We start from the raw sequence: 23364 nt of genomic DNA on the forward strand, positions 1-23364 counted from the left end.
TCTTCTGGCTCAACATCTCTCAGTCCTTCTCCCCGGGGAGCTTCTACACCACCTACTGTCTGGTTGCCAACAAGCCTGACAAAAGTGCTGAGTCTCAAACGCAGTAATATTTGAACAAATGCAGACGACTGGATAGAGCGGAGATCCAAAGTATTTCTGTCCTACTGAAAAGCAGGTAACAGTGAGGTCTGAAAGCTCTCTGTAACGCCAGGCCAGCCAGCTGGCCCCTCAGCGGACATGATGAGAACCAGGCCCCACACGCCGGGCGGATCTGAACAGGGCGCTGGGCACAGAGACCCAAGGTACCGCACCCAAGTGAGGGATCAGAGGGTGGGAGAAGATGGGCTTTGATTCATTCAGTGGCCATTACAGTACGGATACTGGATACAGCCCAAACCAGACAGACCTTGTTCTGCTGCCCGTGGAACTGGTTCAGCCCTGTAGAAATGTTAAATTCTTCACTTGTTCTCCCTTCCAATACAAGCTGACAACAACGTAGTAAATCTTGGTCTTCAGCTTAAAACAACACTGATTTATTACAGACCCTCCCGAGTATTTGGCTCTTAGCAAAGAAAAATAATACATTCATCAGTGGAAGGGTGTCTCCATTTACCTGAGAACGCTTTGCCAGGAGATGAATTCCTGGCACAGTAAGCTGGGTGGACGGAGGAAAGCTGGAAATACAGCAAGTCAATGCAGCATTGGTATCCACTTTCTCATACACTGTTTTCTGGCCACGAGGCTGAGGGCAGTTCTACATATGTTACTGTTTATGTCATCTCATAGGCAGTCAACACATTTGAACATAAAAAAAAAAGATGCTGTGGGACTAAGCTGATTCGACATGTATTTAACAAAGCTATCAAACCATGTGATACACAGCACTGACACATGGAGGGAGGCCCAGCAAGCCATGGACATGGCAACACTGGAAATCATCTCATTGTATTGATCAGTTTGATAGGTCCAAAACCAAGAAAGAATATGACTAAATTATTTCATGGAAAGCAGAGGTCTATGCCAAATACAAATCATTTCAGTGTATCGCTTCTCATTCTATCAGCGTTACTTATTCCTAACCTATAGAGCTAAGGAAGCAATTTTTTTCTCTGGTCAAACTTTAACCTCATAACATGGAAAACAGGAACTTGCAAGTTCTGCGTCCATCACTAAATAAGAACAGATAATTAATTGCAGTATTTTGTCTGCAGCACACATAAAACAGTGGAGTCCAGATTCTGATTAGATAACAGAAGAAAATGATTTAAATATCATCAGTACAAACCATACAATTATTTTGCCATCAGGAGCTGCGCTGAAGTTTTTTAAAGCTCATGTGGGAAACGTGATACAGAATATATGGCTAAATAACAGGAAAGCTGCTTTTTCCTTCCTTTACCAAGGAGTTGTTTATTTTCTCCCACCTATACTGTGCAGGTGGACCTCTTGCTAAGTGTTCTGCAGTCAGTTATGCTGTCAATATGCCTCAGTGTGATCTTCCAGACCTTCCCCTTCCAGTCCTATAGGTCTCCTGGTCAATGCTCTGAGCAGAGATTGTTACACACACGGACTAACGCAAACCCAGATTTTCCAGAGCAGCTAGGGGAATCTCAGTAGCAACAACGGGCTAAGCATGTGCTCCTGAGCCAGGAAACATGACCACAATGCATTTACCATGTTGAACACTAAGTATTCACCATTTCTGAAACCAAATTCTTATTTCTCCTTTTTAACTGCACCTTAGAAAGGAAAAATATTATTTTTCTGTATGTCTCAGATTAATTTGGATTAAAGCTTGATAAACAGAATCTTCTCCAATAATACCTTTTCAGAAATATAAAAAATATCACTGAATCATAGAGTACTCTGAGATGGAAGGGACCCACAAGGATCATCAAGTCCAACTCCTGGCTCCAGATGGGACTACCTAAAAATCACACCATGTGTCTGAGAGTATTACCCAAACATTTCTTGAGCTCCTCCAGGCTCAGTGCCATGACCACTGCCCTGGGGAGCCTGGGTCAGTGCCCAACCACCCTCTTGGTGAAGAACCTTTTCCTAACACCCAGCCTGACCCTCCCCTACATCTTTCCAAGCCTACTCTAGTAGTATACAACTGAAAAGTCTGGTGTTTTTTTTTTGGTGTCTTGTGCTGTGTTTATCATGATTATTTAGAGCTCTCACCTTGTTTAAACTTAAAATTATATGACCTGTCCTTTCTACATTTCAGACAGCATTGTTCAGATTGCTTAGATTAATAGGGATTTTTTTTAATGACTTTTTCACTTTATACTTGTTAAAACGTACGTCTAGCTTGGTACTCAGCTGGGAACATCTTACCCATATTTGCTATAAATGTATCCTCTTAGGAATGTTGCCTATGGGTCAAGAGCTTGTTAAACATCTTCCTCCCAAAAGTCACATAAACTGGCATTCTGTTACAAACAGTCAGACAAAGCAACTCACTACTGCAACGAGAGGTTAAACACGTCTAAAAAACATCTCATACAATGAAATGACAGCATAGGTTTCTTACCAGAGGACAAAGTTTTTAAGTTCTAAATGACCTATCTCAACCTCATTTAAGATAAGAACAGAGGTTTTATCAGGGAGAAGGTGAATATAGAGAAATGAATCTTTTTAATCCAGACCTTTGTGGGCTAGACCATAATGACTACAGTAAGTTAGACGTTACATTCATAGGACTGGGCCAGGTTTGCAGGGCTGGGTTAGTTACAGAACATCAAGGAATTGAAGTTGAGATACGTTCATTCGTTAAAGCTACTGAGTCACGTGTATTTTAAAAAATGCATAAGTTCAAATAAATTAAATGAACCCAAGAAGTCTTTATCGGAGATGATTATTACTAATCCCAGGAAGGAGCAATCCAGAGATCTCTATTTCACGACTTTTGATAAATATGTAAATCCAGATTAAAACTCATGCTAGCAATTTAAAGAACACACTGGTAGAGTGAGATTCTGTTTGATTGGGTTTTGCTATTTCCCATTATTCTTCCCTTCAATTTGCATCTTCTTTGCTCTCTCCACTCCTTTTGTTTCTTCTTTTTCTCATTTTTAAATTCTATGACTAGCTGCCAAAAATTTAAACTAAAGCACAAACCCTGCCCACCCCATCCAAAGAAACCAAAACCAGCTGATCCAATAACAGTATGTTTTCCACTCAAGCCAACAAAATCATTGCATACATCTGCAGTGACAGGCTCTTCTGCTGAAGAAAAAAGAAAAGTTAAAGACATGGAATAATACTGCAAACCACTGCAATATAAATAGTGTACTGGCTGAGCAACACACATAATGGCTTTCGCTGGCATAACGCACATTGCCAAAAAGCAGCAAATACTGTTCTCTGAACAGCAAAGTTCCCTGATGCTCACTACTGCTGCCCAGCTAATCAGCTAGTGGAGTCTCTGTGAAAGGCAAAGCTCAATACTTATTTCAAATACATCACCCAAGCACACTGTTTCTTCCCAATTCTAACTGCAGCATGTGAAGAGAAAGACTGTGAGGCTCTGAAATGCCTTTTTCGGTCATGGAGAAATGATGGACGCTCGGAGCCTCAGCAAAACGGAGCTCAGCGTTAATCACACAGACTTCCATCATCACTCTGTTTGAGTAGGGCAGGCAGCTTGCACTTTATCCAGCACCTGATGCTGTAAGCAGCAAAGGATCGTCGGTGCCCAGATCACAATCAATAATGGTTTTCCAATGCTTATTGAGGCAGGGTTGGGAATATTAAAGCAGCAGAAACAGGGCAACACACAACTGGATTAGACTTCTAGAGGATTCTGTATGTATTGCCCAAACGCTGCAGTTTCTCTTTGTGTGTGTGTATTTGTACATGCATACATACAGGCATGGGAGCCGGTAACCTATGCATGATAAAACCTGTTCAAAGACAAACACCAAAATCACTGCGGTCTGAGTTATCTACAAAGATTCCCACCGTCACTCTGGTCACTACCAACCAAAAACCACAGAGCTAACAGAACGTTACTGCAAGCGCAGCTTTGCATAACATACAAAACACACCAGAGCAATAATTTATCCAGTTCTTCTCCCTTCTTTTCGGTTTGTTTCTGTCTGCGCTAAGATACCACACATCCAATATGATCAATGTAAGATTTCTCACGTAGATTGGCAGACTGAAATAGTATTCACAGTGTTCAGTACGACATAGTTACCTGTCTGCATTTAACCCACATTTTAGCATTTCCAAGTTCACAGACCACTTTGTTGACAATTATTTTCCTTCTGAACTGATTTCCTTCCAAACTTCCATCCTTCCATTATTTAATGGCTTTAACTTCTAGAGAAAATATCCGAGCATGAGTTGACAATGTATTATGCAAACTAAGTATTAAAGATCTTTCTGGGTGATATTGACGTGCACATATTCCAAGTTCAGTGAGTTTCAAAGGTGCATTTTTTCATTCATAATCCTATCAAAGATCCACACAGTACCTTCAGTGGTTAACAGAATTTGTTGATTAACTTCAGTGAAGACAGAAACAAGCCCCACCCTAAATGCCAGAACACAAACTGGCTCCCTTTACAATGACTTATTGTCAGATAGAGCTTAGAATACTGGTCACTCGAGAGAAGAAGGAATTTTTGGTAATTCAGTGGGAAGATAAAATATTTTCCATTTTCATACTACAGAATGCCCACAAACACTGATGACTTGTTTTGTTTTGACTTTCTTTTCCAGTAATTTAACGTGTCTTTCTCTTGACTCTGTCTCACACAAAATCTATTCCATGTGTTTGCAAGTATATCTTCATTATAGGTATTATTGCTATTATTATTGGGTTTTAAAGCTCTTTATTCAGATCAGGTGTTACTACATATTGCTTTACTTCCTAAGCAAAGAGCCAGGCCTTTCAGCTCGTCTAAGGCAGCACAGTTGCAATGAAATCAATGGCACCATTGTAATTTACAAGCTGCTGAGGATCTGCCCCTGCTTGTTTGAACAGCAGCTTTTTTACATCCACACGCACATACGCATAAAAGTCTGCTGAAAGTTCAAAAGCATTTTTAATTTTTGTGCACTTCTTTTCAAACACTTCTAAAGTTTTTTGGGCAGTAGAGAAAACACTTTTATCCAGCTAGGCTCCAAAGGTGTTTAATACAGTTCATTGCAGCAGGAGTGCTTAATGGGCATTTTCAGGCTGCTCCTTATCCTGCTCACAGGATCGTGAGGATCCAATTAATTAATATCAGAAAAACACTTTGAAGATAAGAAGTACTTTCTGAGATGCTTTTCTCAAGGAACCAAGGAGCTTTTGTTTCAGCAGCCAAATTCTGGATGGAGGCATGAAATACAAACCCATACACCAGTGGATTTCAGTAGAAAGCACCACAGAGAGAAGGTAAAGGAGGGCAGCCTTGCACCTCAAGGAGTTTTAATCTCTGCTCTCACCTCCTCTCTGGAACTCCTTACCATGCCTAATGGATTGTAAGCACTAAACAGCTACACTGATATCGATTATTAGTTTTAAAAGGCAGTGTCTTGAAATTCTTTTGGAACATCTTAATAATCTATTAAAGCCTGGGAGCCTTCCAAAGAGCGAGAAACTGGGGCAGCTCTGCTTCCACTCGGAGGCAGCATGCACACTAAGCCTTGCACAAGGTGAAAGGTCTGGCCTCTTGCTGCGTTTCCTCAGAAGGAGACCAGTTCTAGGATTTTTCTCATACTGATTTGGACTCTGAGAAAGCTGTTATCATGATGACAGTCAAGAGGTTCCAAATAAACATACAACCCAACTGAATCCACCCTGTCATTCCTGCTGGGAATGTGAGCATGCAACCTTTGGTAGCACCTTCACTGTCATCTCGGTAATGTAAGCAACGCTTTGTGAAACCCAGCGCTTTGTAAAAGGTTGGTATCATTTCTCTCACACACAACATGCAAAAACAGTACCTGTACTTCAGACACTTAAGTACCTTTGACCAATTAAAGACACCTTAAGTTGCCAGAGTTGTTCTTCTTTTAGTGTGCTTGTTTCAGAGTCTGTTAAGTAAAGATAAATAAAGGCAAATATCCTACTTTTGGCTGGGATGGAGTTAATTTTCTTCCCACGGGCTGGTGTGGTGCTGTGTTTTGAGTTCAGGATGAGAACAATGCTGACAGCACACCGGCATTTCAGTTGTTGCTGAGCAGCGCTTGCACAGAGCCAAGGCCTTTCCTGCTCCTGGTGCTGCCCTGCCAGCGAGGGCCTGGGGGTGCCCCAGCAACCAGGAGGGGACAGACCCAGGACAGCTGACCCAGGCTGCCCAAAGGGATGGCCCATGGCATGCGGTGTCCTGCTGTGCTATACAGTGGGGGGAGCTTGCACTGCTCAGGGACAGGCTGGGCATCAGGTAGCAGGTGGTGAGCAATTGCACTGTGCAGCACTTGCCTTGTATAGTCCTTTATTATTATACTCCCTTTTCCATCCTATTAAACTGTCTTTATCTCAAACCACGGGTTTTCACCATTCTCCCCCATCCCGATCCTCTCTCCCATCCCACTGTGTGTGTGGGGCTGGGTGGTGCTGAGCTGCCCACCGGGTTAAACCACAACAGCAAAGAACAAAGACGCAAGCTGCACCCACCAAACAGCTTGTGAAAATGCTCCTTCTCTTTGCTGAACAGTCATCGGGCATGCTTCTCCCTGGGTTACGGGTACACACTTCTCGTGGCATGTGAACTACCACACGCAGATTGTTGTAAAAAAGCACTCGGAAGGGCCACCATCAGTACAATGCAATTCAAGATTAATTCAAACACATGAATAGAATGTTTTACTTCTATCTTTTTAAATAAAACTACCATGTTCCTGGTATGTATGTACATATAAATATATATATAATTGGAAGAAACTGGTAAGTTCTTAGGATAACATGCTTTTTTTCTATGACACTTGAAAAGTCTTGTAAATTCTACTGATGTTAAAAATATGACAGAAAATGGTGGTGGTGAAAAAGCTACAAACTCTTAACAAAAATTTAAGACTGCATCATGCTTTTTTCTTTTTTAAATAAGACAACCAATGAAAAGTATTATCTGCTTATAATGCAAATTGAAGCTCAAAGCAACCCTCCCAGCTTGCCCTTCCCCTGTATTAATTAGGTTTGGGGAAGGAATGAAATAGTATTTGGTACAAACAACAAAAAATCAGAGCAAGTTATCATTCTGGATATAAAAACCTCTCCTAGCTCTGCCAGACACTTAAGGAAAAATCAATCCCCCCAGCCTTCTGGAATATGAACCTAAAAGAGAATGATGAAGTGTTATGAAAGAAATTCAACAGTAAACTTATAATTCCACTTATTGAAGGAATCTTTATTCTGCAGACTGACCAAACATCTGCAGACACATTATACACTAATACATTGTTGCCTTAGGTACTTAGAAGCAATTTAGAAGAAAAATGACAGAGCCTCTTTTTGCCAATAAAAATGTATCCCTTCCCCGAGATTTCCAAAGCTCTGCTATTACTTCTCATAAATGTTCTCATGTTTTGGGTAGACTACTTCTGCTCAGCGAGGCAGCTGTTTACCTGGTATGTTTATTAGCAGAAAGCATGCGTGTGCATGCGTGCGTGTGTGTGTGCGTGTGGAGGGGGGGGAAGCTGCCTGAATTACCCTTAGAAGAAAAGACAGATATCTCACTTAATAAACCAGAGATTCAAGTATGACTGTAATCCAAATGTTGAGAAAAATAGTGCTCATTATGCCAAAGATAAACAATATGATGTTTATGTGTAGATAACAAAAAAGATATTATGTACTACATATCTGAGAGAGTTTAATACGCAGAGTTCGGTCCTGAAGGCATGCTCATTTGAAAAGATTATTACTTTGTTTACTTTTTGCCACTGCCTTTTTTTAATTGCTGTTTCCATAGAGCCCATCCCTGCTGACAGTGCAACCTGTTTGTCCATATCAAGTATTTGACTTAGCACTAAAATCTGATGATATTGCCCCAAAGAAAGTCCTGCTGCTGTTTCAGTCCTTTCTTTAAAAAACAAAACCCAAAGCCATTTGGGTCTAAAAATAAGTTTCATGAAAAAAATACTCTTCTATCATGACATGATTCTTTCCTGAATCTGTGCTCTGGCCTCTGCACCCCCCCTGCTCCAGATTAAATTCAGTTTTGTCACCTAAGGACTTCACAAGCTCTGCAGAAGTGTGCTTCTCCATCACTGACAGTTGCTGGCAGGGCCCTACATGCACCCATATGCCTTAGCTATCCCAACCAGCCCCACCTGGGGCCTTCACCCCCACCCCCTGCCACCCCAAGGGGCCTAGGGCTCCATTTAAGTATAGGTGTCCCTCTGGCCAGCCCTGGCTGGTTTTCCTAGATGGTCCTGATCTGATGTTGAAGTACCTCTGGACCCTTCTGCTGACTGGGCCTCAGAGGTCTGTTACATCCTCATGTCTTGCCCTGCCTCTGGCCCCATCCTGCTGTTCTGACTGGTGTCCGGGGACAGCCCCCAGGCCCGACTCTTCACCTCGGTGTCTCCGGGACTCTGGGCAGGAATATCAGTATTGAGACAGGGTTAAAACATTGACTGTTGCAACATGTTGCTTTCATGTGCTTTTCTGTGATTATTTTAAATAGAAATTTCCTTCTTTCTCTCAGTGTTGATTGCCGTTTTATGATTAGATTCACTAGGACCAGATGATATTCAAACTTTTCTATCTCAAGGCCCCTAAGCCACACTCAGGTTAGTACTGCCAGCTGGTCACCTTTGCTAAGAAGCTCACTTAAAAACATCTAACCTCGCAGCAGACATTCACCAGACCCAGAACATAGGCACACTACCAACATTTTTGGAATCAGAGCAGTTTAATTATAATACATATATAAAATAAAAGGAGCCTTGACTGTGGGTAACTACCTCTACCATGGGTACAGACACAAAAGGACGACTGGATCTGTAAGGCCTTTAAGTGCCAACATTTTTCTGACACAAAGCACTTGAAGTAATACTCGGTAGAAAACGAAGACACTGAGCAAGTTAAGAAATAAAGTTTAATCTCCCTTGACTAACTTAATCACACAGTCTATAAATCAAGTTTTAAATCCCCGTATATACTGTGTATTAGGAAAGCCTTGGATTTCTTTTGGAATTTAATGCTGCAATGTAAAAATATTCTCTGCATATGAAGTCTCTTTATTGGATACAACCATGAAGCCACTAATCATGTTGAATTTCTACTGGCTGATTATTTTACTGAAAGAGATTTAAGAAAGGGTAAGAAACAAAACTGTTGGAACTCAGAAGTTCAAAATAAAAACAGAGAAGCAACAACAACAATAAAAAAGATTAAAATGTTTCTTCTATAGAATCAATGATGTCAGAACTTATTCTATCTGACTAGATCAAGGTACACTTAAGAAACAAAGAAAGAGGGTTTTTTTTGCTATCCAAAAGAGAACTTTGCTCAGAATAAAATAAGATTAGGGAATCAAAGAATGCTGTATAGAAATGTCTAAGACAATTGAAACCAGGTTCCCAGACATTTTTTCTTAAGTTTTGTTCTGTAGCATTTGAACAACCATTTAAATAAGTAACAACCCCTCCTCTTGGCAAGAAAAAGAAGAAATATGTCTTGATATGATTTGGGAATTTGTCTATGGATAGCTTATGAATTTGGACTGGTCTTGTTCAGTCTTTATGTGCAGCTGGGTCTGAGTACCAAAGTCATTTTTAATTAAAATTTTTAAGAAGGGGATAGTATGGCATCTAACACACAACTAGCGAGGTAAGATCATTACAGTGATTAGAACTTTAAAAAAGAAGAACCTTAGGCAAAGTAGTGTTTACGTAAGAAGACAACTAAGCAACAGATAATTATTGAGGGACTTTGATGAACTCACAAAACTAACGATTTCCAAAGGATGTACAACAATCCAAAAATGGTCCCTTGTTGGCCATCCCACAGCCAAAAGAAGAATGGAGTGAGAGCAGGAAGTCAGCTGCAGTAGCGAGAGGAGAATCCATGTTCCAGAATACAAAAAACATATGCAAGAGGCAAGGACATAGATCTGCTTAACAGGCCTGACAGGTAGCCAAAGAGATCCCAACAGTGGTGAGGACACTGACACAAGGAAGTATGTACAGATGTTCTACTGTATACTACTTGTAGTGTCTATACTGAGGTGTAACTGTTATTAAGTAAAACTGTTGTTAAGTTTTTAAAAGTCAATGTGTTCTGCACATGGACTACTGTAATCCCTAAGGAAGTAAGCAAATTACAGTATACAAAACCATACCTCAAGAAATGAATGTGATTAAGTACAGTCACGACACGGAAGAAGAAGAGAAAAGCTTTCTTTATTTCATGCTACTGTAAGAAAGCTAGCATGAGCCTGTATTACGTCCAAGTGGTGGAAAAGAACAAACCAAGAAGAAAAGGATGAAGCCTTCTGAAACACAGAGGACACTTCAAAGTCTTCCAGATGCTCCAGCACACAGAACCAAACAGAGCAACCTGATGGTCATCAACTAGAAAATAAAGACAAATATAAAGATTTGAGATCTATGAAGTTCAGATTAACTGGTTTTAGATAAATGAAAACTTGCTCTGTTGTTCAAGCTTCTTTGCCCATCTCTCATTTTTTTTTCATGCATTTGCTTTGAAATATTGCATCCAAGTTCCTTGGTTTTGTCCATAACTGGAAACATACGTATAATCCAAACACTGCAAGAAAAGCTGAAATTAAAGATTTGGGGGTCTGACAAGAAGCAGGAAATACCAAAAGTCTTGCAACAGAGTTAGTTCTCCAGAGGCTTCCAGGCCAAGGGGGTTTGGAAAGTTATATAAGCAACCAGACTGCTGGGTGCTTTACAAGCCAAACTGAACAGCCAGCCTTTCTGAGTTTCACTGTTTTGCATACTTCCCTTTATCCCTTTCCCTTCTGCTCAAAACAACCTTTCCATATTTCAAGGAAAGGAAAAAAAACAAAACACATTCCTTCAATACAGAACTTATGAACCAAGCACCTCAGTGGGACTCATTGCTGCTGGCTGTCGTTCAGATGATGTATTTGCAGGGCAGATCATCAAAGCAACAGCAGGCTTCAGCTGGTGTGCTGCTGTAGTGATAACTGTTTTTATAGGAACATTGCTTACAAACAAACGAGAGAAAAAAATAACATCACTTTTGTCAAATGCTGACAGAACCAGGAAACACAGGAAATGAAAACACTGTGAGTTCCAAAACTGGTCATAACTGCTGTTATCAGTGAGCAGGTATGAGCCAGAAAGCCTAGCCACTGGGTGCTAGGAAAAGATATTCCTATTCTTCAAGATGCAGAGTGAAAAGAGAACAAAAAGGCCAGGAAGGGCTTCTTTTCATACCTGGAAAAGAAGCAACACAGAGAACTCTCCCTGAGATTCAGGAGAAACCCAGGTCAGGCACCCAGGCTTCTCCCTCAGCACCCCCGTTTAAGGGCTCTCTCCCAGCACATCACCTGCAATGAGCAAGCAAGGAGAAACTCCTTTAGAAGTCTGTATGAGAAAACACCAATGGCAAGGTACATGCAGAGGACTGTTTTGTAAGACAGTGCTAGAAAGCTGTGCTACAGAGGTTACCTCAGCCATTAAAACCTTAGAAACTTTCCTGAAGCCAGGGAAAAGAGCACTTCCCTTCACCCAGAGAAGTATCATGGTCTACTCTTTTTTAAGCTCTGCCACTTAATGTATGAGAAGGAATAAAGTAGCTTTTGAGAATGCATTTCTTCTGTGTTTGCAAAATGTGCCTGGAACCCAACAGTGTTAGGTGTCAGCACGCTGGTTAATGAAGCCAGATGGGCAAAGGTCACCTTGGAACTTACTATTGTAAGATAACCTTGCCAGAAACTCTAAAATGTAATTATTTAAGCAACACCAGTATTGAAAAAATATATGGTCAGCAAAGAATAACATCCCAGATATATTCTGGTTCAACTACAGGTCATTAGGCTAGGTAAGATGCTTGAGCAAGTTGAATTCACTGGAGTTGAATTCATTAACACCAGGGTTGAATTTCATCCAAAGTCTTAACGCCTTTGAGGGTTTTAGTAAGTGATCACCCTAGCCAAATACGACACACTGGCTACAATAAGACGAATATTCTAGTGAAAGAATCTCTCTCCACAGAAAATTGTTTTGAGACTATGTTAAGAACTGTAATTCAAAAATTCTTCTAAAGCTCATACAGAATTGAACCTTTTGAGATGCTCCAAAATTGGCTAACTTTCTCTTATGCAGAATCAGAAAATTTCTACCCAAAAGCAAAATCTGAAGCACTGCAGAAAAAGACATAAGCTTCAGAGTGGAGAGGAACACAAAACAGAAGCAAATAAGCAGAAGTTATCAGTTGATATTACTATTACCATGATTTAAAGGAATGCTTGTTTTTGGAAATATTTTCTAAAAAAAAGAGGTTTTCCTCTTTCTGTGTAGCAGTTCTGGACTCTTCAATTCAATCTTCAGAAACAACTACAAAACAGATTTGCTAGAATTCCTAATAATAAAAAGGGTATTTAAGGAATATTATTCAAAATGTCATGGTTAACTTTACAGAGAGATTTCAACTGCCTGTTCAGCTAATAATAATTTACTCCAAAAATTCCATAAGGTTTGATCTTCCTATGCTTACTTGCAGCACACTTCAGAAGTGATTCTTTACATCTTTTCTTCACAGTTTGGAAAAAATTTCCTTCATTTGTACACCATAATGTCTTTGCTGTTTAACTCCAGCAGAGAACAGGCAAGAGAACTAAGGACAAAAGGTAAAAAACCCAGTTCTTCTAATCTAGATACTGTAGTTCCATAGTTTATAAGCAATGCATACAGTAAGCTGTGAATGTGAGAGAGAGACACTCCAACTCTAACGCATCCACTGACATATATAGAGATGCTCTCGATGAGGAACGTACACCACACTATAATGTACAAGTCGCTGTGAGGAGCTCACAGATCCATCACAATAAACGCAAGTAATAGCATCACTTTGGGTTGCTGTACTTTGTAAACTTAAAGAAATTGCAGAATTTGTTTCTGCACAGAAATGGATGGATTATTAATAACTCACTGGCAGCTGTCACTACTGATCGGGAACAGCCACTGAACCTAACACACACCAAATCAATGTAATATAGAAGTTTTCTGTATGCTGATCTCTTGTATATATGGTAACCGAGGAAAAAACCAACCAAACAAAACCTCTTCTCTTGCATATTCTTGCACATTAATTCCTAACCCTGAAAATTCCAATACATAACCTCTCTTCTCCGTATTACTGTAATGTATCTGTTGCAATGTTTTCGCACAGCAACCTCATTATTGTCTTGCAAAGTAGAACATAATAATACCAAAATAATAATATTCAGTCAGAGCAATTAAATAAAATCAATAATTAAGTGTAGCAATTGATCTAATTAGCACCACATCAAGCAAATCAATGGCTTTGTCGTGAGCAATTACATATAAATTATAAAACGTTTCATATAAGCACATGTGATACAGTGGTGCCTCTAACAATGCTTATGTTCTAAATTCTCTCCCTGTGTTCTAACCCAACTCCTTTATTTGCTGGAAATTTGAATCCCTAAACTGATTTCAAAATGTTATTTTAAGCCCAAGAGATGCTAACGGTATTCCATCATGAGACATACTGCTTGAATGTTATCTGAGCTGCAGGGGATTCTGAATCAAAATATTTTTCAGATAAGCTTTTCACAGTCCCTTTAGTATCAGCCACTGTTGTTTTCATATGACTAATTCCTTAAATCCATATTCAGGTTCAGACTAATATTCACAAGAACATCATTAAAACCAACAACCAGTAACGTATACCTCTTATTTCAGTCACGCATACTGTATCCTGGCACGTGCTAAGAGGAGGTGCTAGAAAGCCAAGAATCATTTTTACAGAAAGCATGGAAAACAGATTAGATTCAAAGATCTAATTTCATTTAATAAATGAAATAACTTAATGCCATAAAAACCAAAATCGAAATACACAGTTACATACCATGAAGGAACTAAAAAGAGCTGTACAATTAGCAGTTATATAAATTTCCCCATAAAATATCTCTGCAGTAAATAGCATTCATGTAGGGCACAAAATGTTAAGAGACCTGCCAAAGCTCTAATGTATAAACTTTCCCTTCCATAAGGTCCCATAATCGTTTACTACTAATGATGGCAAACAGGTGGTACTTTTCGAGAACTGCATTTCAGAGTCACATGTCTGCAGATTCAGAAACTACCAGGTTCTTTCTGATCTTAATAAGTTCACTACACATGGTCAACTTATTTCCAAACACCTCATTTTCAGCTACCATATCTTTCATTCTTTTATTCGACTAATTCTCTTTTTTTTTTTTACTGTTTGTACCTCCTTCCCATTGTGTGCTCTTGCTGTTAAGGCTACAGATATGAGTAACGATCGGCATCTTTAAATTAGATTCTCAACAGCCCCCATACAAAAAGCACTTTCTGAATAATGTCAACAGATTCATGTTATTTGGATTTACATTTTTGCCATTATCCCAAATATCAATCCCAAAGATGCTAGAATATTTATTTGAAAAAAACATGTTTTGCAGCATAAGTGCTGAAACTTACTGGTCCCACTTAAGGTATCATGGTCCTACTTAACTAGATGGCAAACTGCCCATTTCAGTGTATGAGAACTGGCCAGCTGTTGATTACCAGTGGGATAAGAACTATGTCTCTTTCCTATACAAGACTAGCATGTGACAGAAGTGCTTTGCCAATGGAAAAGTCTGTCAAAGGTCAGCAGTTGTTGCCCAAAGGTCTAACAGATCAGCCAAGAAGAAAATATTGCTGAAAACTACTTTGAGGAGCAAGTCATTCCGTACATAGCTCAGGACTGTACACTCTATAGCCTTGTTTACATGTTATGGAGTTTAAACCTACATTGTAATATGTAGCTTTTGCTTCAATCCACTAGAGTAAATATGCAGACTGATTAATGCATTATGAATTGTTGTTAATAGCTATTTTTTAGGCTGGTTAATACCAAAACTGGACAAACAAAAAAATACAAGCTGTTTCCCCAGAAAAAATACTTCATCTAAAATAGCGTAGCTCACTAGCTGCACAAGAAATCTATGATTTGGTAGATTCTGTAAAACATCAGTTGTAAAGTTGCATTAAATAAGCTTGAACAACCACTGAGACAGCCCATCTCCATCATTTTCAGCACCATCACTAAAACTAGACTCTTTACAAGGGTCACAGGTTTTGCAACAATGACCAATGGATTACGAGAGGAAAGTTTACAAAAGCAGTACGGAGAAACTTTCAGATGTTCAGATGACTCTTAGTTGAGTTTGAAACTCTAAAAACAAAACAAAACAAAAACCTTTCTTGTCTGCTTTTTCCAGAACTCTTCATTTTACAGAAATCTGAAATACTTCCTAGTGACAAACACACTTTCCTGGCTGCTTGCTTGCTTAGTACTTTCAGCAAAGAAGTGAAGAGGTGTGGAACTGTGTAAAAACTATGAAACCACATGCAACTCAGATGGTCTCCGGAACAGAGACAAGCAGGATAACTCAGATTCCCAGAAACATCTGCTGACATCTTTCAAAAAAAAAAAAAAAAAAGTGACCTTGAGCTCATTCATGATTTTGCATAGAAGAAACCATGAAATGTAAGAAGTGAAAGGAAAAACAAAACCAACTAAACTAATACTCCTCACAACAAGAAGCATGCTGCTTACAAGCAGTTCTCATGGCTACAGTTGGACTATGACAGATCAGGGACCTGAAGTTTCAGTTTTGCAAAGCACTCAAGTGCGTGCTTAAAGGAATGACTGCTTGGCTAATACTTTTGTTGTTGCTGCAGAATAAGGAAGAATTAAAGACTATTTACCATTTTTAAGATTCATGACTTCTGCTTATTACAATAAATATTGATAAACCAGTAAATACCAGATCTGAGTTGTCAATTTTCCCAGCTGTACCAAGGTTTTGTGATCCATAAAACTATCAACGCCCAGATTTTGAATGCTTTCAAATCAGTGAGAAATGTGTGGCTGCTAATAGGCCAAAACCACTATTTTCCAATTACCATTTAACCGCTACAATGGATTGCTTGGTAAACCTTTTTCTAGTTTCAGTTTTCTGATCCATGTTTATTCCTGTCCTGGAGCAACTACACCTGCCTTGATAAACTGAGTTTATAATGTTAGAGAGTAAGCAGAGAGGCTGGAGTCCTTCTGGAAGGAACTGCAGAACCAAGAATCCGTAACGGGAGGGAGCTGGTGAATTTAGCAGACTAAGTCCATACCAGCAGCTTTAAAATGAAACATATGTAATGGATAAAAAAGAAAAAAAAAAAAAAAAAGGACGATGGCATAAACAAAGAGCTCAGGGGATAAGGAGTAGCATGGGAAAGAAAAACCTTGGAACTTTCCCATACATGCCAACAGTCTTTATTTTTAAGTAAACGTTACTATTTTTCTGTCCTGCCAATTCCAAAAATGTTCATGTAGCTCAGAACATTTTTAATATCGCTAAGGGAACTTTTCTGCCTGCTGTTTTTCAGATAGTGACATGTAAATCTGTCAAAAAAATTACATTCAGTTCCATGATTTTATAGATCAGTAATGTAGCAACTTTCACTGGCCTGCCAAATAAGTTGCATTCTCACCCATTTGCTACCAAATACAGTGTCTGTAGAAGCTCTTTAGACAGAACAATTGTTTGCTTTCATCATCCAACAAGTTAGTGTTCACACGAAAAAATGAATGCGGATGTGTACAGGCATATACTGTATCCAAAAGACATTTGAATGAAACCACGACAAATCAGAACTGATAACGAGTTCACCCTACAAGTGGTTCTGAACTTTTGTCATTTGTGGACCGTGGGTAGCTTATATTATTTCTTCACTTTTGAAGGGTCCGATTTTTGGTAAATTTATGGAGTTTGCATTATAGTACACTTTGTTTCCCATAATAAACTCCCATCTACAGGCAGATGTTTCTGTAAAACCAACAGAAAGAGGAGGAGAGGGAGAGGGAGAGGATTCAATAACGAGCGCTTTACTTTCTTGTACTTGAACAACTTGAGTTGTAGCCAAGATAGTTAACAACCAGAAGTGAGATAAAGCAGCTGTCAAAAAGAATACTGGGATTTTAAACTTCCAGTACAGCTGGATAGTTCTAGTAACAAGGACACGGAGTGTGCAGTAAAGGCCTGGTGTAGCTACATTTTTATTATTTGCTATGGTAATTCTTAAAAGAGCTCTAAGGATGGACTAACAGATGAACAGCAATTAAAGTGGTGGGGAGGGGGGAATAAAAATCTGAAGTGACTCTTCTCCCAGACCACTCAGCAACGTTGGCTCCCAAACAGAAGCACAAACGTAAACAAATCAAGGGCTTTGTAAACTGGGAACATGGGAGGGTAAAACAGGGAAATGGCACAGTTCACAAGTGCACACAAGACAGAAGTACCTCTGCAAGAGTTCCCACATAATCTCTAATTTGCAGCATGCTACACGGCTTGAGAAATACATCACAAGACACCATGATGTCAATATAATACTCCAGGATCCTATCTGGTTTTGCATTAAGGACCTGCTTCAGAGGAAACAACTGTATAAATAATCTTGTGTTCTGAGAGTACCACCCCAAGGTCACGTTATCTCAATACAATTCCGGTATACTTTTCACATTCTTAGGCAATCAGAAGGTGCTCTTTTCTCCTCTAGGAACTTTGATATACTTCACAGAAACGTGCATGCTCCTTTGCTGCTCCTTCGTGCATGCTCCTTCTATGTTCAGACGAGGTTTACAATGTGAGGAGCATAATCACAGCAGTAAGTCAACTAATAGGAAATGCCAAAACCAGTTCACATGGACAGGGAATGATGGTAACAGATCTACAGCATCTGACATGCAAGTCCAAGACAGAATTATAAACTGTGAGTTAGTTCTGATCAAAACACCCATTTAATGAGCTTCCTTTTCATTTTCTGACATCTGTTTCACACTGCTTAGAGCCCTCCACCCAGTTGCACTAGCTCACAAAGAATGTTTTGTTCACTGAGATACAACTTACCCAAATAGTTGTTGCTCTTTGACATCTCGGTAATGTTGATTTTAGTAGCTCCTTCAGGAATTTCCACTATCTTGTGATAGCCAAGATTTGTTAATGTGTGTTTGAAAACTCCAGACACAACCTTGCAAGCGGTGTTGTCCCCTCCACATATTCCACACTTGTCAATCACCTTGTCTGAACCCAGATAGTCATCACAGCCAATGCTCTGCAAAATAAAATGAGATTTATTTTTCCAAGATCTTACAACTGCAGACTTCAGACGTAACAACTGAGGACAGTACAACTTTTATAGAAGATGAAATCCTGAAGATCTTCTGAATTACTACTTCAGCAATTTCTTTCCTTGTTCTTCTGCATGAAGAAAAGCAATAAAAATAGAGGTTTCACAGACTCAGGGATTTTGAGTTAGCCTACTGTTTTTTAGAATTTGTTACCAAAAATGCAAGAACACACTAAATATCACTAATGCATTTCTCTTTCCTGATTACAACTGTCATACCAATAATCACTTAACAATGCAGCTTCTGTAGCTACTAGTCAGGAAAGAGATCAAGTAGAGCTGTAATTCCACTATGACCCCAAATGTGCTTTTTACACAAGTAGATCTACTTTATATACAGCCTCATCATAATTTCCTCCAAAAATGAGTACTGGGACTATTCTCAACAGGAAAGATTTCTAGAAGTCTTTATACTGTGTCCAGACAGCGTAGAAGCTATTGTCCCACACACTGAGGAGAAGAGTGGCACGATCCAATCTTCAGCCAACTCAGTAACACCCAGTTGCACACATGCACAAGAACTTCTCATTTCCATTCAGATAAGAAAGAAATATGATATGAGCCAGAACAGAAGAACAGAAGCCTATCACACACTTCATGAAATGTAATGACTTGATGGAAAATGTTCAGTAACTGACAGTGTTGCTCTATTATTACAAATTCTCAACAATACTTGCAAATATTTGATAAAATAAAAGGCTTCGTTATTGTTTTTATGGTCTTTCCTGTAGCAAATAGCCAAGTAAGAAGGGGAAGAAAAAGTTTTTTGATACCACCGAGTTGTAATATAGGGAGTTTCTTGTGCCTTGACATCACTGTATTTCTTTCCATTCCCAATACTAACACTTGGCCCTTGCTGCAAAAAATGTTCTAAACTGAAAGCTGGAGTCTGTTTAGTTCCAACATAAATATTTAACACCCAAAAAGTTTTTTATGACTATCCAAGAATCACAGATAAAACCATCCGGCTCATCACTGCCAGGATCATACAGGGCTTGACAATGATGCTTGCCATGAAGCAAGAGTAAGAAGACAATTCCCAAGCACTGCATTTCATGGTGGGATAACCCGTTAACTCAGTACCTGGTGTATCCTATCAAATCTGCTGTGAGCAGATTGTTCCAGGATTTCAAAGAGATTTTCAATTTGAAGAGAAACATTTGGTTTAACATCTTGTACTTGCCTTGCATGGCAGAAATCTCAGCATCATGAATGCCATTTTTCCATTTTGCCTTAAAATGCATTTCCCTTACAAACAAAGTAACATGTTTACTTCAACACGGGAATTACCACGGTCACTATACCAAGTCATGCAATATAATTTCAGACTTCCTAAAACAATCCAAAAAATGTGAGTGATATACATTAAAGATTGCTGTGCTTAATGACAGGTTAATATCTATACTTGTTCTCCTGCAAAGGTATTTTGTTGAGAATACATACAATTTCTCCACTACACCTTTTTTGGGTGGAAACATACTGGTACTTACCATCAGCCTCTGTTAAACAGTGGCTTTCAGGAAATTTCCACTGCCAGCAAGTTGTTTTATGGAGGAAATCCCTTCAAATATGAGGTGCTATTCAGTATCAACTGCTAGCATAAATGTTTAATGGTATTCTGCATCACTACTGAGTCCCATAAAGGTTAATATAATTTTCTTCCTTTTAGCAAATAAAAGAGAATAGAGAAAAATGTGTTTTACTCATTGAGAACGTAATTCAGAACTACCATGGGGCACTGTGAACAGAACTACGTTTGACAGAAGGAATGCAACCAATCAGTATAAATGTGATTCCTTTGTAGGGAACAAATATCAAACCTGTTTCAAACTCATACATCGTTCTTAGTTAACCATCAGCTGACGTACAAAACAGCTGTCATTCTTCAGCTGTACTACTTGGGATTCTTGCCATAGGGCACAAGAAGGGCCTGCATCGCAAAAAGCGTCTCTGATTTTTAAACACTCTTTCACAGAAGATGACTAAGAAAGATACAAAGAATGAATTACTGGAAACAAGAACCTAATAATTTGAAACCAGTAACTGGCAATGAGGAAACAGCCACAGAATCACAAGAAGGATATAAATAAACCATACACATTACGCAGTGTGCACTCAGACATTTTATCTACCAACAGAGCAGGTATTTAAAAATAAATCATAGCTTTACAAAGAAAAGCTAGAAATCTTTCCTGGGGTGCCTACTGAGACTTCTGTGGAAATGATGTGCTTTAAAGATGAGCGTTGCAAAGATACCAGAAGCAAGATAGTTAAAATCACTACATTCTGGAAAACCTTGAGATTTGCTCAATACAGCTTAGGCAGGCATATAAAAATGACTGTGTACCTCTGTAATATTTCCAGATCTGGCAAGGGTGTCCTGTATCAAGTATCTGTCCCACACACTCTATGGCAATCTCCCCTTCTCCTAACTGTAAAAAACATAGATTTCTAGCACCGACAGGTCAAAAGGTACTGGATGAGACACCTGACACTGGTCCAGGACTCAATATTTAATTGGTCTTGGGCCTTAGTCCAAACTTCATTTTGGAAAATGAAAGAAACACTTTTCTGACAAGCTGATTCTGTTTTCTTTCTGCTTTTAAAAAGCCGCGTGAAGCTGTTCAGAGATTTGGAATGGTAGTAGTCATCCTGGCAAAACAAGGCTGGTACACAGAACACAACCAAATCAACCAAAAATGTAGAATCCATGCAAAAGAAATGAAATTAACTGTGGCCTCTCTGGGAACGATGAAAGAGAAGAATAATTGTAAAATGAGCTGAAAACCATTACGAATGCCTTTAAAATTAGTTTCATTTGGCTTTTCCCTAAACTCTAAAAAATTTCCCAAATATGTTTATTCAGCTCTATCCAAAAATGCTTGTTCAAACACAAAGAAATGATTCTCAAGATGTACAATTAAGCTAAGCTAAAAGTCAGAAAAGATGTCATAATAAACTAAAAATACAGCAACAATTGAAGAGAAAAAGGCAGAAACTAAGACTCTTAACATATATATATATGTATTAAAGGGAATATTAGAGCCACTTAGGATTAATTCGAAAGGTGATAAAATCATGTAAACAAGATTATTCTTCCATCATTTTTGGTCTTTTCTACCAAGTGCTGGAGACTTAACTTTTTAACTAACCCCACTGTTCATGGCTCTGCTGTTAGGAGTATCATTTGACCCTCCTTCATCCCCACTTAGACAAGCAGCTTCATATATTCTAGCCAAATTTCTAAGGCAGCTTGAGCTTTTCTCACCATGCTATTTATCTTCTCCATATATAGTGCACTGTTTTTGCTTCCCAAGCCTTTCAAACAGAAATGGAGAGACGCTATCTCAGTAATTCAATCAGTAATGAAACAGAGTTGAATTTGCACCACAGAAATTCACGGTGGTGCCCTGCACACTTGGGTGAGGTGACCATTTGGAAAGTATGTAAAATAGCTTCCCAAAACCTGAGCTGCTAATCTGCAGACTTCCTCACTGATCAGGAATATAACTGTATTTTTACAAAAATAAAGCTGCTGTATATTTTTGTAATAGTTTCATTTAAAAAACAACTTATCTAAAAGACAAATCAGCTTCTGTTTTGTGACAGAAAGCACTTCATCAGCAAGCCAAGGAAGAGATTTGATGTCCTGGAATTTTCGTACTGGTTATGGCCTGCATATAGCCTGGAGATAGCAGGAATTTGCAATTGCATGTGCACAAGCAGTTGGAATGGTTGGCAGCTAAACAGCATACAAACAAACTGCATGCCATTTGTTTCTAGAAGACAGGCTTGAATCTGAGTTGATAAGAGGGGAAGCTGCAGATGCTCTAGAGAAAATCTAAAGATAACCAGCAGATACTTAAAATATCTTGAATCCAATTATGTTTAAGTTTATAAAAAGCAGAAAAGAAGCTACATATAATTATAATCTCTATTCCTCAGAATAAAATTTGGTTTTGTGCAGAAAGCAGAGAAATGCACGAGTCCGTAGGGGCTCGTTGTGCCTAGGCACTGGAGACCAGCTGCCCCGCAAAGTCCTGTAAACACACGGTGTGGCTGCACCCACCCAGAGCCAAGAGATGTGTCACAACATCACGTCCCGCAGCAGAATACAGCTGCCACAAGCACAGGAAGCCCAAGGATGTCAGAGACAGGAAAGCCTACCGCACATACATAGTCTTGCAGACTGTGAAGCCACTCCCCGAAATACCACAGTCCATTGTCAGTCACAACAACGTGCCAACCAACATACGGAATGGGATTGAGCAATTTGTGAGCTACAAATTTGTCACCCAGGGTTGAGGTCAGGAGAAAAGGTATAGAAGCAGCTCTTTAGATCTGAAAGGTCTAAAATTGTTAGAACGACCTGCAGTCACACAGGAGGTCTGCGGGAGAGCCCCAAACTCCTTCCAGACACAAGTCCCAGTCCATGCCTTCATTCCACCACTATTTTTACTTGGTTTCCTGTGTCCACACTTAAGCTGCTACTGATGCCTCACTTCTCAAGATAATTGTTTTACAAGTGGAACCAAGCTAAAAACTCTGTTGCTGTCTCATTTTCCCTGGCATTGTAGAGCCAACACAGCCATAGGGATGTGAGACTAATTCCTTTCTTGTTTGTGCATCAGCTGAATTATTAATTAGACTTCCACTGTAGAACAGCCTAACTACATTTTTAAGGCCCTTCTAATAGCTAGTATTGCCTGCTTCTATGAACATGTGAGGATCAATATAAAACTCTCTGCTACAACTTGACCAAAAAAACTTCTACAAATACTTTCTGAGAAGCCTTCCTTCCAGTATCTGAAGTTAGGAATATGCAAGAGAGATTTTAACTGAAGTTCACTGAAATGCATATGAATCTTTGCAGCTGAAAGAGGCCTTAGGCAGAGCGGTCACCTAATTCTATAAGCTTCTCTTCTCAGTGCTCACTTCTGGTATTACTCATTTTGCCACTTTTTACACTAAAAGCATGATATCGTT

General features: G+C 39.3%; 1 protein-coding gene and 1 long non-coding RNA gene across 6 annotated transcripts in view; one reads left to right on the plus strand and one right to left on the minus strand.

The window, feature by feature from the left end:
* The window catches only part of THSD4 (thrombospondin type 1 domain containing 4), a 303076-nt gene that overhangs the window by 42525 nt on the left and 237187 nt on the right, over positions 1 to 23364 (minus strand). For all 5 annotated transcript variants that reach the window (XM_035336261.1, XM_035336260.1, XM_035336259.1 and 2 more), the window contains one exon: positions 18099 to 18303. In XM_035336261.1, the coding sequence (XP_035192152.1) occupies positions 18099 to 18303 (205 nt within the window). The remainder of the gene's footprint in view (positions 1 to 18098; positions 18304 to 23364) is intronic.
* LOC118172390 lies at positions 438 to 23136 on the plus strand. Its single transcript, XR_004753674.1, has 3 exons — positions 438 to 448; positions 10453 to 10463; positions 23039 to 23136. It is a non-coding gene; the product is annotated as an uncharacterized LOC118172390 (long non-coding RNA).

Source organism: Oxyura jamaicensis, chromosome 10, assembly GCF_011077185.1.
Source record: "Oxyura jamaicensis isolate SHBP4307 breed ruddy duck chromosome 10, BPBGC_Ojam_1.0, whole genome shotgun sequence".
Lineage (NCBI taxonomy): Eukaryota > Metazoa > Chordata > Aves > Anseriformes > Anatidae > Oxyura > Oxyura jamaicensis.